General features: G+C 37.6%; 1 protein-coding gene and 1 non-coding gene across 3 annotated transcripts; one reads left to right on the forward strand and one right to left on the reverse strand.

Annotated features, from left to right (window-relative positions):
- Positions 1 to 727: 727 nt before the first annotated feature.
- PBDC1 (polysaccharide biosynthesis domain containing 1) lies at positions 728 to 6,221 on the forward strand. Of its 2 annotated transcripts, XM_030306023.2 has the most exons (6): positions 728 to 829; positions 914 to 979; positions 2,257 to 2,316; positions 2,827 to 2,967; positions 4,167 to 4,278; positions 4,594 to 6,221. In XM_030306023.2, the coding sequence occupies exons 1-6, from the start codon at positions 800 to 802 to the stop codon at positions 4,842 to 4,844; spliced, it is 660 nt and encodes a 219-aa protein (XP_030161883.1). In that variant the 5' UTR covers positions 728 to 799; the 3' UTR covers positions 4,845 to 6,221. The 2 variants fall into 2 exon arrangements, with proteins under 2 accessions (XP_030161883.1, XP_030161884.1); XM_030306024.1 differs by lacking the exon at positions 728 to 829 and having other exon boundaries at positions 913 to 979; positions 2,206 to 2,316; positions 4,594 to 5,138.
- A 2,443-nt stretch (positions 6,222 to 8,664) lies between these two features.
- Positions 8,665 to 8,737, reverse strand: TRNAK-CUU. Its single transcript has one exon. It is a non-coding gene; the product is annotated as a tRNA-Lys (tRNA).
- Positions 8,738 to 14,982: the final 6,245 nt, after the last annotated feature.

Consider the following 14,982-nt stretch of genomic DNA (forward strand, 5'->3'; position numbering starts at 1 on the left):
GCTACCATTCCTTTTGGTTAAAGTCTGAAATCCTTAATATTCAGCATAGAAAACCCAACTTTTCCCTTAAGATTATAAATGACTACTCTCTTACTGCAGCTTTTTTTTTTTAACATTTGTAATAAAGTCCCGTTGGTTTTAGTTCTTAAGTTCCTTTTCACATGCAATTCTCTCTCCCTGGCGTGTCCTTCCTTGCCTGGTTGGCCTCCTTTGCTGGTTGCCCTTTATAATTCAGTGTATTTATCCTCTATTTCTGTTCCACATGCATAATGCTATTTCTTGACAACCACTTTAGATTCCCTCTCACTGTATGCACTTCTTCCAAAACAGGGACTAACTTCTTTATCCCTTCATTCTATTGCCTAGCACCATGCTTGTTTGTAATTTTCTCCCAAGGTGGAGTATTGGGGGTGTGTGTGCTGTATGGGTGTATGCACCTGCTTGCACAAATGGAGAGTGTGAATCCACATCTCTGCTGGTCACTCAGCGCGTTGGGCACGTGAAAGCTTTAACTCAGGCTTTTCGCTTGATCACCAGTGATATTAATGAGCATTCAGCTACCTGAGACCACCTCAAGCATCACTGACTGTGCAACAAAGCCACACCCTTTTGAGCCCCGGTAGCACATCGGAGGCGGGGCCAGTGACTCCGCCTCCACCCTCCTCCAGGCGAGGGAGATTGCAAGCAGGCACAGCCGGAAGAGAGCCAGTCTGGCCCGGCCCTCCTTTTCCAACCAACTGCAGAAAGAGCACACATATAGTCATTTCCGGGAAACGGGTGCTTGCGCTGTGTGTGCAACATGGAGGCGACTGGTGTGACTGCTGAGCCGGTGAGACGCTGCTCTGGGGTGGGTGGGGAATTCGAGCCGGGTCGAGCATTGAACATGACTCCTCTCTTCTTTTTCCCTTCCCAGGTTTCCGGGGAACTGGTGTCTGTGGCACATGCTCTTTCTCTCCCAGCTGAGTCTTATGGCAACGATGTGAGTATGACTCACCCCCAGCTTCCACTCACCCAACTACCCTGGGATGTCTGCAGGGCCTAACAGAAAATTGTAACCCCCTGAGCTGATATCTTCTGTGAACCCTCTCCTTGCCGGCCAGAGACCACACTTTTTTATTAATTCTAATCTTTTTGATCCACAAACCCATGCCAAATGCCAATGGAAATTGTTCCCAAACTTTGCTGCAATAGTACCACCTGAGAAGCTTTTATATGTTCTGTTGTCCAGGTCGCAATATATACCAATTAAATGAAAATATTTGGGAGGGGGATAAGATTGTGGAATCACTAATTTTTAAAGGTTCCTGAGTGATAACCTTATTCAGTAAAATGGCACTGACTTATGGTGTGTCTAGTTTAGATTCTTAAAGAGAAAGCACATGATATTTTTGAGATACAAGACATCTGGACATAACAATATAGTAACACTCAAATAAAAATATCATTGATGTATACTAGATTAGGATATAAGATCTAAAGGAGTTTAGCCCAAGAAGAAACCCCTTAGAACTGAGACAGTAGAGGTCTTAAGACTTCACTGAGAAAGTGAATCTCTAGCTGGATCCCCAAAGTATAGATGGATAAAGTACATGGGTTGGCAGTTGGGAAAAGGACCTGATGGAAGGTGTGGAGGCAAAAATGCAAGTGGATTTTCTGGGTTCAGTGAAACAGATCCATCTAGCTGGAATGGGAGATTTTAATGGAACAGGTGGTGGGTACTTTGTAAGGCTTATTTATAACCTAGCTGGCTTCACAATACTGATTCATTTTTAAGTGTTATAGGATGGGGAATTGGCTATCTGATAAGCACAAATGATGATTATAACATGCTACACTATTAAAAGTGAAGAATATTTCACTTCCATTATCTTACTTTGTATTCCCAACAACTCAGTATTGTATGTGAGTATATTATTTCAGTCAGTTTTACAGTGATTTAACTCAGTCCTGAGAAGGCAATTTATCTACCACTATATGTAGTCTCCTATGCTTTCACTAGCTGCTGGGAAAAGAGCCAGTGGCTTTTGCTGTTGATTAGACTGTGTAGGTAGCTTCTTTTGGTAGGTAGTTTCCTTCATAAGGACAAAAGTTTTATACTGTCCAGACCCATTAGTTCAGTTTTTATCCTTTGACAGTAACACCACATTTGGTAGTGTTATTGAGCATTAACTAGACCTCTACAGACATCCTTAATTTGTTCTCTAGTAGCAGGATTTGGAGATTCTGACCTGGCATTCATTCTTCACTCCTTTGCAGCCTGATATTGAGATGGCTTGGGCCATGAAAGCAATGCAGCATGCTGAAGTCTACTACAAGGTGAGTTGTCTGGCTTCATTATTAAGCAGAATTAAACATGTAATTGTAGTGTATGGTTCTTTGCTAATGACTGTGCTCAGCAAGTTAAGCAGTTGTATTTTGGAGATAATTTTTATTACTGTAAGATCTTACTCACAGAAAACAGGGGGGTGGAAGTGAATTTTGTTTTGACAATGAGGACTTGTATTTCTTTGCCCAGTTTTCTGCTGCTAACTGGCAAAATAATTCTTAGTCCATAGTAAGCAGTTAATAAATGTTTGATGACTGAATGAACAATTCATAGAGGGCAATATTCAGGCAGTACTAGGACCGAAAATGTTTAAATGGTGTAAAGGACTGTAGTAGATCATGGCCCTTGAAAACTATGTCATGATTTCAACTGGGACCTAGTCTGTCTGTACTTCCTAATAAAGTCTTCTGCCCTTAGAACCATAAGGATTTTCTGGGGAAGGAGGAAAGAAGTGTAGCAAATTAGAGATTAGCATCTGTGTGTTGTCTTATGTCTGGCAGCTCATTTCATCAGTTGACCCACAGTTCCTGAAACTCACCAAAGTGGATGACCAAATCTATTCTGAGTTTCGAAAAAATTTTGAGAAACTCAGGATAGATGTGTTGGACCCAGAAGAGCTCAAATCAGAATCAGCTAAAGAGGTAAGATTTCTCTCTCTTAAATATTACCTATAATCTGACCAACAATTATTGATTGTAAATATATTTTTATACATTTAAACTTTTTTCTGTCTGTTTTAAGGAAATATGTAAAGAACCAGGGCTTTTATGTAGTTATAATCAACTAATAAGTAAGTTATGAAACAAAATAAACATTTTCCTGGTTTATGAGTTTTTCATGTTCACTGGATCTCTTTCTTTTCTTTCTTTCTTTCTTTCTTTCTTTCTTTCTTTCTTTCTACCCAGCCTTTTCAGGGGGGGAGAAACAAATTTGCTTATGTTAGTAGTTTAGCCAGAAGGCTTGGATGGACGATTGGCAAATAGGGTACAGAGAGGTGTTGAATTACCTGGATTTAAGTTCACATTATTGTGGGCCATGGGTAATTGGAAAACTTAGGTTTCACATTACTTACCTGATTATCTTATACTTTGACAGTGTGCTAAAACTATTATAGTGGGGAAAATATTTCCGTGAGGGTAGGTCCTTGTCTTATGAAAAATGTAAACATTTAACACTTAGCGGGTTGTTACTGATCTTTGGAAAATTGCCTCTAGTGAATGGACTTCTTTTTTAAAATTTAACTTTGTGACTTTGTGCCACATTCCTGCCACCTTGGTCTCATTTGTGCTTCAGTGGAGATGAATAGCTATTTTGGGCTGAGTTAACAATAACTTAAAAACAAAACAATATGTTTAAGAAATCAAATTTTAGGGGTGCCTGGGTGGCTCAGTGGGTTAAGCATCTGTCTTCGGCACAGGTCATGATCTTACAGTTCATGAATTCGGGTTCATGAACTTGAGCCCTGTGGTGGACTTTGTGCTGACAGCTTGGCACCTGGAGCCTGCTTCAGATTCTGTGTCTCCCTCTCTCTCTGCCCCTCCCCCACTTGTGCTCTGTCTCTCTCAAAACAAAATTAAAAAAAAATTAAATCAAATTTTAATTCTGTAGTTAAGGATTTAAATATTTTTGTCAAGTTAAAATATCGTTCATGTTGGGAAATACCAGTCTAAAGACAATAGTTAGCACAGAAACTCAATGCTAGTGAAACTAGAAATCAGCTCAGTCATAGTCTCTTTCCCTATGGCTATTTTCCTTACTGAGCAAGTGGAATCCCTTTCCCTGGCCTGACTTCACCAGCCTCCTGCATTTGTCATCTAGGGCATCTTTTTTGCCTTTATAGAAGTGGAGGCCATTTTGCTTGAAGTTTGACGGAATTGTAGAAGACTTCAACTATGGTACTTTGCTGCGACTGGATTGTTCTCAGGGCTACACTGAGGAAAACACCATCTTTGGTGAGATTCTTGCCTCTATAATTGTTTCTGTATAAAGAAAGTGAGGGATCTGGTTTTACCAAAGAATTAATGACATGAATAGTTTGGGGATCATTTTATTTGTTATATATTTAAAGATCATGTTACTGTTTGTTGAGTGACTAAGATAGTTGAGTATTTTCTGCCTCATTTAACAAGATTAGAATGACACATCTCTCAAGTTTATGACTGTTCTGGAATACTTTGAATGTTAGTTCAGCTTTTTTGGTAGATTTCCAGTAGGTTTAGAGAAGTAACTGTGACTATGACCAATAATCAATTCTATTCACCTTTCAGCCCCCAGGATACAATTTTTTGCCATTGAAATTGCTCGGAACCGGGAAGGCTATAACAAAGCAGTTTACATCAGTGTTCATGACAAAGAAGTAGAGAAAGAAGGCAACCATGGAAGAGAGAAAGCTGACAGTGGAAGAGCAGAAGAGAAAGGAGCCAAAAGAGAAGGAGAAAAAGTGAAAACCAACAAAGGAGAAGAAAAAGAGAAAGAAGCCAACAAAGAAATCAACAAGAGTAGTGAAACAGCTATGTAAGCTAGACAAGGAATAGCCCCCTAGAAGGGGTGACTCAACTAAGTCTATAGATACCATGATACTGGCCGCACAGACTCCTGTGGTTAAATATATGTCATTGTGCAATTGAAAGACACGCAGAAGGACATCTTTCTAGCCTAATAATCAAGAGCTACTTTGGTTGTTCTCTTGTATGAACTGGCTTAAAGACTATAAGTGGGGTCTTAGTTGATTGTTGCTTGGTATAGTATTTCTTGGTTCTCACCACTGGTCAAGTAAGAAATTTTATAAATAAATTTCTTTTGGTTCTTATGACTATATCTGTGATTGACTTTTAAAAGATATTTCAAATTATTTGACACTTCAGATTTTTTTCAAGTATATAACCTCTTTATCATGTCATATAAAATGATTTATGCCTGTTTTTAAATGCTTATCATTGTTTCCTATAGTGAATGTTTCTCAAACCTGTTAAGTTGTGTATGACTTTTTTTAAAGTTTATTTATTTTGAGAGAGAGAGAGAGAGACAGAGTGCTCCCTTACATGAGTGGGGGAGGGGCAGAGAGAGAGAGAGAGAAAGAGAACCCCAAGCAGGCTCCACTGTCAGCGTGGAGCCTAGTACGGGGCTTAATCACATGAACCATAAGATTATGACCTGAGCAGAAATCAAGAGCTAGACTCTTAACCTACTGAGCCACTCAGGTGCCCTGTATATGGTTTGGGGATTAGAAGTTCGTATATAAGAGTTGACTCTTGGTATTTGAGTAAGTATAGCTTTCTTATTTTCTTTGATATATCTCACAAAATATTTGATAAATATTCTATGGTGATAAGAGCAGGGACCTGAGCCTAACAGACTAGTGAATGTGGCCCAGTTCACATTAGAAGAGGACTGGACCTGCTTCAGTACCTGCTTCTCTTCTGGTACCCAAGTTGTTACCTGAAAGCTAGCTCAAAATAATAATTAATATAAAGCCTGGTAGAGTGACTTCCCTTTTATAATGCTAAGAACAATAACATACATTTATACACTATATATAAATGTAAAAATGAACATTTTTAAATATTTTGTCAGACTCAAAAAATAGACCAGTTGATTTTATATAGATTGGGAAGGGGGTTTCTTCTCATCTAATGACTTTTAAGAGTGCATGTTTCAGTTATCTTTATATATGTATAAAGTTTGTGCATGTCCCCATAGACCTACTGACCTTGATGCCAAAACTATTTAGAGGAAGCCACAATGTTTACAGTACAAACAGTAAATAAATACTTTTAAAACTAACCACAGCATGATCATTGAAGAAAGGATTTATCAGAGCAAAGAAGTGGGGAAAATGAGGCTTTTTCCCCCAGTGGACATAGAAGAAAAATAAAAGTTAAACTTAATTGATAAATTATTTTCAACGTTTTTATTTATTTTTGGGACAGAGAGAGACAGAGCATGAACGGGGGAGGGGCAGAGAGAGAGGGAGACACAGAATCGGAAACAGGCTCCAGGCTCTGAGCCATCAGCCCAGAGCCTGACGCAGGGCTCGAACTCGCGGACCGCGAGATCGTGACCTGGCTGAAGTCGGAGGCTTAACCGACTGCGCCACCCAGGCGCCCCGATAAATTATTTTCTAGGCAAGAGCTGAACTAGAGATACATACAGCTAGTAGCAATAGTTGTGCATGAAGCACATAGGTTTCTCTATGAATTCTCTTTAGCCAATTCTTAAAAATATTTAAAACATCTGTTTAGACTTCATTTTATGAGAAATATGTTTTTAAATGGGTAGGAGAGTGTTAAATACTTCATACTAGACAGACTTTTTGAAATTAAGAACTTTTTTGCTATATTGACTTTCTCTAGTTCATTCATTCTTAAATATCCACAAACGTATGTCCACACACATTGCCTGAGGGACTGGGGAAGAATAAAGATTGTTGGCTGCATACAATCCTGCCTATGGTGGTCTTTTCCAGGTTGCTCATCAGTCCAAGGACTAGGACATGCAAACTGGGAAAAGGGAGGGGCATAAGAACATGGAACACTTCAGCAGCACTGTAAGGTCAGGAATCCAAGGCAGCATCCAAGTTCAAAGGGGAAAGAGTGGGCAGAATTACGATGGTCCCAAGATTTCCACCCATGGCATACATGCCCTGTGTGATTCCCTTCGGTTGGTGTGGGCAAGCCTTGTGAATATGTGGGGATTTCATTACTGCATTTAATTTACCATTTAATTTCGATTTAAAAGGGAGATTGTCCTGGGTGGGTCTGGCCTAATCAGGTGAGCCCTTAAGATAAGCAGCATCTGTTCACCTGTTGGCCTTAAGCTAAAAGCTGTGTTGTGAGTCAAGGGGGCCATGTAGCAAGGGCCTGAGGGTAGCCACTTGGAGCTGAGAATGCTCCCAGGCTGATAGCAAGAAAATGGGAATTTCATTCTAGTTAGAAGAAACTGAATTCTACCAACAACCAGTGAACTTGGAAGAGGACCTTAAGTCTCAGATTGCAGTCCTGGCTGACACCAGACTGATACCCTGTGAGACCCTTAGCAGAGGACCCAGTTAAGCTGTACCCACAGGACTGTATGATAATAATGGGTGTTGTGTTAAGCTACTAATTATGTGGTACTTTGTTACAGAGCAGTAGAAAACTGCCCCAGACTCTGGTACTGGAAGTGGAGTGCTGCAGTATCAGGTACCTATAATGTGGGAGTGGTTTTGTAATCAAGCAGTGGGAGAAGGCTAGAAGAATTTTGAGGAGCCTGATAAATCCTTAAAATTGCCTTAAACAGGCTGTCACTAGTAATATGGACTTTAAGGATGCCTTGGATGAGGGCTCAAAAGGAAGTAAGGAACATGCTATTGGAAGCTAGAAGAAGGGGAATCCTATTAGTAGGTGATAGCCTTGTGATAGAGGTCAGGATGTTTGGGATTTGAGCCTTTGTTCTGAATTATTTGGAATATGATATGAAGCCAGGCTTGACATAGTGTTTAAACATCTATGATTTATTCAGAATGTGGTACCATTCCAGTTGTTTATGTCCATGACATCTTTTGGAGGCAGGGAAAGGGCACAAAGTAATTTTGGCATTTACAAAAGAGAAATCACAGTCATTTTAAAGTTTTAGGCCACTAAATTTGTGGTAATTTGTTACAACAGCAATAGGAAATGAATAAAGAAGGCGTACTGAGACCACTTCAAAAGTAGAAACATTCACTGCACTGTCATTATTCATTTCGAAACTATAGTTTAAACAAAAATGTTGTACCAGATGATTGGAGACATAGAACCGTACCGAAGGCAAGCTTCAATGATTCTAAACCATTTTGAATTTATTTTTTGAAGGAGTTCTTGTAGCTGAGTCTGTGTGCATCAAGGGCCATTAGTATAATCGGGAGTTCCCTGTATTTGTTTATAGGTAACAATACAGTGCTTAGTAATGAGTAGGTTTCATTTGAAGCTTACATATATATTAATAAAACTCAACAGTAACTTAATCAATTGTTTAGACCTTAGACAAAATATTTTTTCTGGAGAGGTGTATTTTATCACTGACATTGTTTAAAATTGACAGAGCATGGTGATAATTCAAGCAGACCGGGTTTTTGTTGGTTTTATTACTGTTTTTAAAATTTTCTACAAATAATACAACCTTCTTTGCTTACTCACAATATGGATGATTTTCACTACCCTACATTAGTACACCACAATTACTCTCATATATTTTTTTATTCAGATAAATAGTCAATATCTTAATTGATCATTCAAAATTAAAGCATGTGGTGTATATATGTTCTGTGAATGGCCATTTTTCCATGCCTACATGTTTCTTTTTTTTTTAAGTAAGCTCCACACCCAGCATGGGGCTTGAACTCATGACCCCAAGATCAAGAGTCATGTGCTCTACCAACTGAGCCAGCCAGGTACCCCTCCATGTCTGTATGTTTCTATCTCTAAAATTATAGAAGCATTACAGATATCAACATGATGTTGGTCTCCTGAACTGCACTACTTTCACATGATGACCACTTATATGTCTGGCTAGCTTTTATTTTTTTCTACTCTACTCAGGATTTGTCTAATTTTTTCAATATAAATTGCATTTTCTTTAAGTCAGAATGTTTTCATTTTATAAGAATTGATACTGAATTGTGGTGCCTGGCTGGTTCAGTCAACAGAGCATTCAGCTCTTGATCTCAGGGTTGTGAGTTCAAGCCCCATGTTGGGTGTAAAGCTTACTTTAAAAAATTGAGATTGGGGTGACTAGATTTTTAAAAAAGTAAATGATATAATGATATAATGATATAATGCTCATGAAGTGTTTATCACAGTGCTTTTTGTCACAGTGCCCTAGAATGTTATAATTGACCACAAAATTTGGACCAAGATAATGAGCTTTCAGAATTTGTGCTCTTGATCACTCAGACTTACTACCTCTCAGGTAGATATTATTTAGTCAAAATAATATTTTATCAAATAATTTTGACTTTACTTATTCTCCAAGATATTTGTGGTTGTTTTTTTTTTTTTTTCCAATTTTGGATTCTGCAATATAGACTTTTTTTTTATTTTATTTTATTTATTTTTTTTTATGAAATTTATTGACAAATTGGTTTCCATACAACACCCAGTGCTCATCCCAAAAGGTGCCCTCCTCAATACCCATCACCCACCCTCCCCTCCCTCCCACCCCCCATCAACCCTCAGTTTGTTCTCAGTTTTTAACAGTCTCTTATGCTTTGGCTCTCTCCCACTCTAACCTCTTTTTTTTTTTTTTCCCTTCCCCTCCCCCATGGGTTCCTGTTAAGTTTCTCAGGATCCACATAAGAGTGAAACCATATGGTATCTGTCTTTCTCTGTATGGCTTATTTCACTTAGCATTACACTCTCCAGTTCCATCACTCTCAACAATAGCCAAATTATGGAAAGAGCCTAAATGTCCATCAACTGATGAATGGATAAAGAAATTGTGGTTTATATACACAATGGAATACTATGTGGCAATGAGAAAAAATGAAATATGGCCCTTTGTAGCAATTTGTGGTTGTTTTGGGAGGCTAAAGTTGTGTCCTCAAAATGGATTCAGATTTTACTTCTGGTGTTCATACTTTTTAAAAACCTTTTAATTTAAATTCCAATTAGTCAATATACAGTGTAATACTAGCTTCAGGTTTACAATTTAGTGATTCAACATTTGCATACAATACCCAGTGCTCATCACAACAAGTGCACTCCTTAATTCTCATCACCTATTTAACCCAACCCCTACCACTCTGGTAACCATCAATGTGTTCACTATAGTTGAGACTCTGTTTCTTGGTTTGCCTCTCCCTTCCCCTCCCCCATAATCATTTATTTTGTTTCTTAAATTCCACATGAGTGAAATCATATGATATTTGTCTTTTACTGACTGACTTATTTTGCTTAGCATAATACTCTCTAGCTCCATCCACATCATTGCAAATGGCAATAATTTGTGCTTATCTATGATTAATATTCCATTGTATGTATCTCTATATATTTACCATATATTTTTTATTCATTCATCAGTCAAGGGACACTTGGGCTATATCCATAAAGTTTGCTATTGTAGAAATTGTTGCTATAATTATTGGGGTGCATGCATTGGTATCTTTGTATTCTTTGGGTAAATACCTAGTAGTGCAATTGCTGTATAGTAGGGTAGTTCTATCTTCAACTTTTTAATGTTTATTTATTTTTGAAAGAGAGCAAGAGAGTGTGAACCAGGATGGGGAGGCAAAGAGAGAGGGAGACACAGAATCCGAAGCAGTCTCCAGGTTCTGAGCCTGATGTGGAGCCCGAACTCACAAACCAGGAGATCATGACCTGAGCCAAAGTCAGATGCTCAATGAACTGAGCCACCCGGGTGCCCCTGTCTGTCTTCAACTTTTTGAAGAATCTCCATATTGTTTTCCAAGTGGCTGCACCAGTTTGCATTCCCACCAATAGTGCAGTGGGTTCCCCTTTCTCCACATCCTTGCCAACACCTGTTATTTCTTATGTTGTTGATTTTGGCCGACAGGTGTGAAGTGATACCTCATTGTAGTTTTCATTTGTATTTCCCAGATGAAGAGTGATGTTGAGCATCTTTTCATGTGTCTGTTGGCCATCTGTATGTTTTCCTTGGAAAAATGTCTATTCTCATCTTATGCTGATTTTTTAAATTGGATTGTTCATTTTTTTGGGTGTTGAGTTTTATCAGTTCTTTATATATTTTACATATTAACCATTTATCAGATATGTCCTTTGCAAATGCCTTCTCCCATTTTGTAAGGTTGCCTTTTAGTTTTGCTGATTTCTTCCTTTGCTGTAAAAAAAAAAAAACAACTTTTTATTTTGATGAAGTTCCAATAGTTTATTTTTGCTTTTGTTTCCAATGCCTCAGGATACATATCTTGTGAGAAGTTGCTAAGTCTGATGTCAAAGAAGTTCCTGCCTGTGTTCTCAAGGATTATTATTATTTCAGGTCTCACATATAGGTCTTTCATCCATTTTAAATTTATTTTTGTGTATGGTGTAAGAAAGCATGTCATTCTTTTATATTTTGTTGTCCAGTTTCCCAGCACCATTTGTTGAAGAGCCTGTCTTTTTCCCATCGGATATTCTTTTCTACTTTGTCGAAGATTACTTGACCATGTATGTAGCTGTGGGTTCATTTCTGGGATTTCTGTTCTGTTCTACTGATCTATGTGTATGTTTTTGTGCCACTACCATACAGTTCTGATTACTACAACATTGTAATATTACTTGAAGTCTGGAATTGTGATGCCTCCAACTTTGATTTTCTTTTTCAAAAGTGCTTCTGCTATGTGGGGTCTTTTCTGTTTCCATACAAATTGTAGGATTGTTTGTTCTAACTCTGTGAAGAAAGCTGATGTTATTTTGATAGGGATTGCATTGAATTTGTTGATTGCTTTGGGTAGTATCGACATATTCCCAATATTTGTTCTTCCAATCCATAAGTATGGAATGTCTTTCCATTTCTTTGTGTTCTCCTCAATTTCTTTCATCAATACTTAATAGTTTTCAGAATACAGGTCTTTCACTTATTTGGTTAGGTTTGTTCCTAGGTATCTTATGTTTTTTGGTGAAATTGTAATTGGGATTGATTCCTTAATTTATCTTTCTGCTATTTCATTATTGCTATATAGAAATGCAACAGATTCCTGTACATGGATTTTGTATCCTGCAACTTTACTGAATTTGTTTATCAGTTGTAGCAGTTTTTGGTAGAGTCTTTCAGATTTTCTATATAGAGTATCATGTCATCTGTAAATAGTGAAAGTTGTACTTCTTCCTTACTGTTCTGGATGCTTTTTGTTTCTTTCTGTTGTCTGATTGCTGTGGCTAGGACTTCTACTGTTTTAGTATGGAATGTTCTGAATGTATCTGTTAAATCCATCTGGTCCAATGTGTCATCAAAACGACTATTCCTTTGTTTATTTTCTGTTTCAATGATAGGCCTATCAAGGTAAGTAGGGTGTTAAAGTCCTCTACTATGATTGTATTACTATTGATAAGTTCCTTTAGGGTCTTTTTAACACTGTCTTATGTATTTTGGCGCTCTTTGTTGGGTGCATAAATATTTACAACTCTTATATCTTCTTGTTGGTTTGTCCCCTTTATTATTATATAATAATATAAAATCTCTTTTTACAGACATTGTTTTGTTTTATTTTTTGTTTCAAGTTTATTTAAATTCCAGTTAGTTAATATATAGCGTAATATTAGTGTCAGGAGTAGAATTTAGTGATTCATCACTTACATATGACACCCAATGCTCATCATAACAAGTACCCTCCTTAATACCGATCACCCATTTAACCCATCCCCCTGCCTGCCTCTTCTCCAGCAAACCTCAGTTTGTTTTCTATATATAAGAGTCTGTTTTATGCTTCTCTTTTTGTCTCGCTTTTTTAGGAAAATCTCTTCCATTTTTTTTCTTTTCTTTTAAGTTTATTTATTCATTTTGAGAGATAGAGTGCAAGGGTGTAGGGGCAGAGAGAGAGAAAGTGAGAGAGAGAAAGAGAGAGAGAGAGAGAGGGAATCCCAAGCAGGCTCTGCACTGACAGTGCAGAGTGATGCGGGGCTCGAACCCACGAACTGTGAGATCATGACCCAAGCCAAGTCAGATGCTTAACTGACGGAGTCACCCAGCCTCCCACCTCTCTCCTTTTTTCCCCCTATGTTCATCTGTTTGGTTTCTTAAATTCCACATGTAAGTGAACTCATATGGTATTTGTCCTTCTCTGACTGACTTATTTTGCTTAGCGTAATACATTCTAGTTCCATCCACGTTATTGCAAATGGAAAGATTTCATTCTTTTTTTGATGACTGAGTAATATTCCATTCTGTGTATGTATACATACACATACAAACTCTTCTTTCCATTCATTAGTTATTGGACATTTGGGCTTTTTCCATAATTTGGCTATTGTTGATAGTGCTGCAGTAAGCTTCGGTGTGGATGTTCCCATTCGAATCAGTATTTTTGTATCCTTTGGGTAAATACCTAGTCGTGCAATTGCTGCATCATAGGATATTGTATTTTTAACTCTTTGAGGAAACTCCATACTGTTTTCCAGAGTGGGTGCACCAGTTTTCATTCTCACCAACAGTGTAAAAGGATTCCCCTGTCTCCATATCCTCGCCAACATCTGTTGTTTCCTGTGTTGTTAATTTTAGCCATTCTGACAATTGTGAGGTATCTCATTGTGTTTTTGATTTGTCCTTTCCTGATGATGAGCGGTTTGAACATTTCTTCATGTGTCTGTTAGCCAGGTATAGCTTCTTCAGTATCATAATGACTTGATCACTGACTGCAGCTTTGTAATATAACTTGATGTCCAGAACTACGGTTCCTCCATCCTGTTTTTCTTTTTCAAGATTACTTTGGGTATTTGGGATATTTTGTGGTTCAATATAAATTTGAGAACTTTTTTTTTCTATCCCTGTGAAAAATGCTGGTGGTATTTTAATAGGGATTGAATTAAGTGTATAGATTCCTTTGAGTAATGTAGACATTTTAACAATATTTGTTCTTCCAACCCATGAGCATGAAATATTTTTACGTTTCTTTGTGTCATCTTCAGTTACTTTCCTCAATGTTTTCTAGTTTTTGGAATACAGATATTCTACATCTTTGGTTTTGTTTCTTCCTAGGTATCTTATTCTTTCTGGTGCAATTGTAAATGGGACTGATTCCTTGATTTCTCTTTCTGCTGAATCTTTATTGGTTTATAGAATGGCAAGAGGTTTCTATGCATTTATTCTATATCCTGTGACTTTACTGAATTTGTGCATCAGTTCTGGCAAATTTTTGGTGGAATCTTATGGGTTTTCTTTATAGAGTACCATGTTATCTGCAAATAGCAAAAGGTTGATTTCTTCCTTATTGATTTGGATGCCTTTTTTTCTTTTTGTTTTCTGATTGCTGAGGTTAGTTCTTCCAGAACTATGTTAAATAACAGTGGTGATTATGGACATCCCTGTCTTGTTCCTGACCATAGAGTAATAGCTCTCAATTTTTCCCCATTGAGGATGATATTAGCTGTGGGTCTTTCATATATGGCCTTTATGATGTTGAGGTATGTTCCATCTATCCCTACTTTGTTGACATTTTTTTTTTTTATCAAGAAAGGATACCAGGGCAGCTGGCTGCCTCAGTCAGTAGGGCATCTGACCCTTGATCCCAGGGTTGTGAGTTCCAGCCTCACATTGGACGTGGAGCCTACTTAAAAATAAATAAATAAATAAATAAATAAATAAATAAATAAATAAAATGGATGCTGTACTTTGTCAGATGCTTCTTCTGCATCCATTGAGAAGACCATATAGTTCTTATCCTTTCTTCTATTAATGTGGTGTCCCATTGATTGATTTGGGAATACTGAACAATGCTTGCAACACAGGAATAATTCCCACTTGATCGTGGTCAATGATTCTTTTAACGTACTGTTGAATTAAACTTGCTAGTATTTTGTTCAGAATTTGTGCATCCATGTTCATAAGGAATATTGGTCTGTAGTTCTCTTTTAGTGGAGTCTTTGGTTTTGGAATAGGTGTGATGCTGGCCTTGTAGAATGAGTTTGTAACTTTTACTTTCATTTCTATTTTTTGGAAGAGTTTGAGAAGAATAGGTATTAACT

Source organism: Lynx canadensis, chromosome X, assembly GCF_007474595.2.
Source record: "Lynx canadensis isolate LIC74 chromosome X, mLynCan4.pri.v2, whole genome shotgun sequence".
Taxonomy (NCBI): Eukaryota; Metazoa; Chordata; class Mammalia; order Carnivora; family Felidae; genus Lynx; species Lynx canadensis.

Bases quoted from the DNA above. Each gene is read 5' to 3' on its own strand.
- PBDC1 (XM_030306023.2), top strand. From the start codon at position 800: ATGGAGGCGACTGGTGTGACTGCTGAGCCG. The intron at 2,317-2,826 runs GTGAGTTGTCTG...TATGTCTGGCAG, and splicing joins ATGCTGAAGTCTACTACAAG to CTCATTTCATCAGTTGACCC. The intron at 4,279-4,593 runs GTGAGATTCTTG...TTCACCTTTCAG, and splicing joins TGAGGAAAACACCATCTTTG to CCCCCAGGATACAATTTTTT.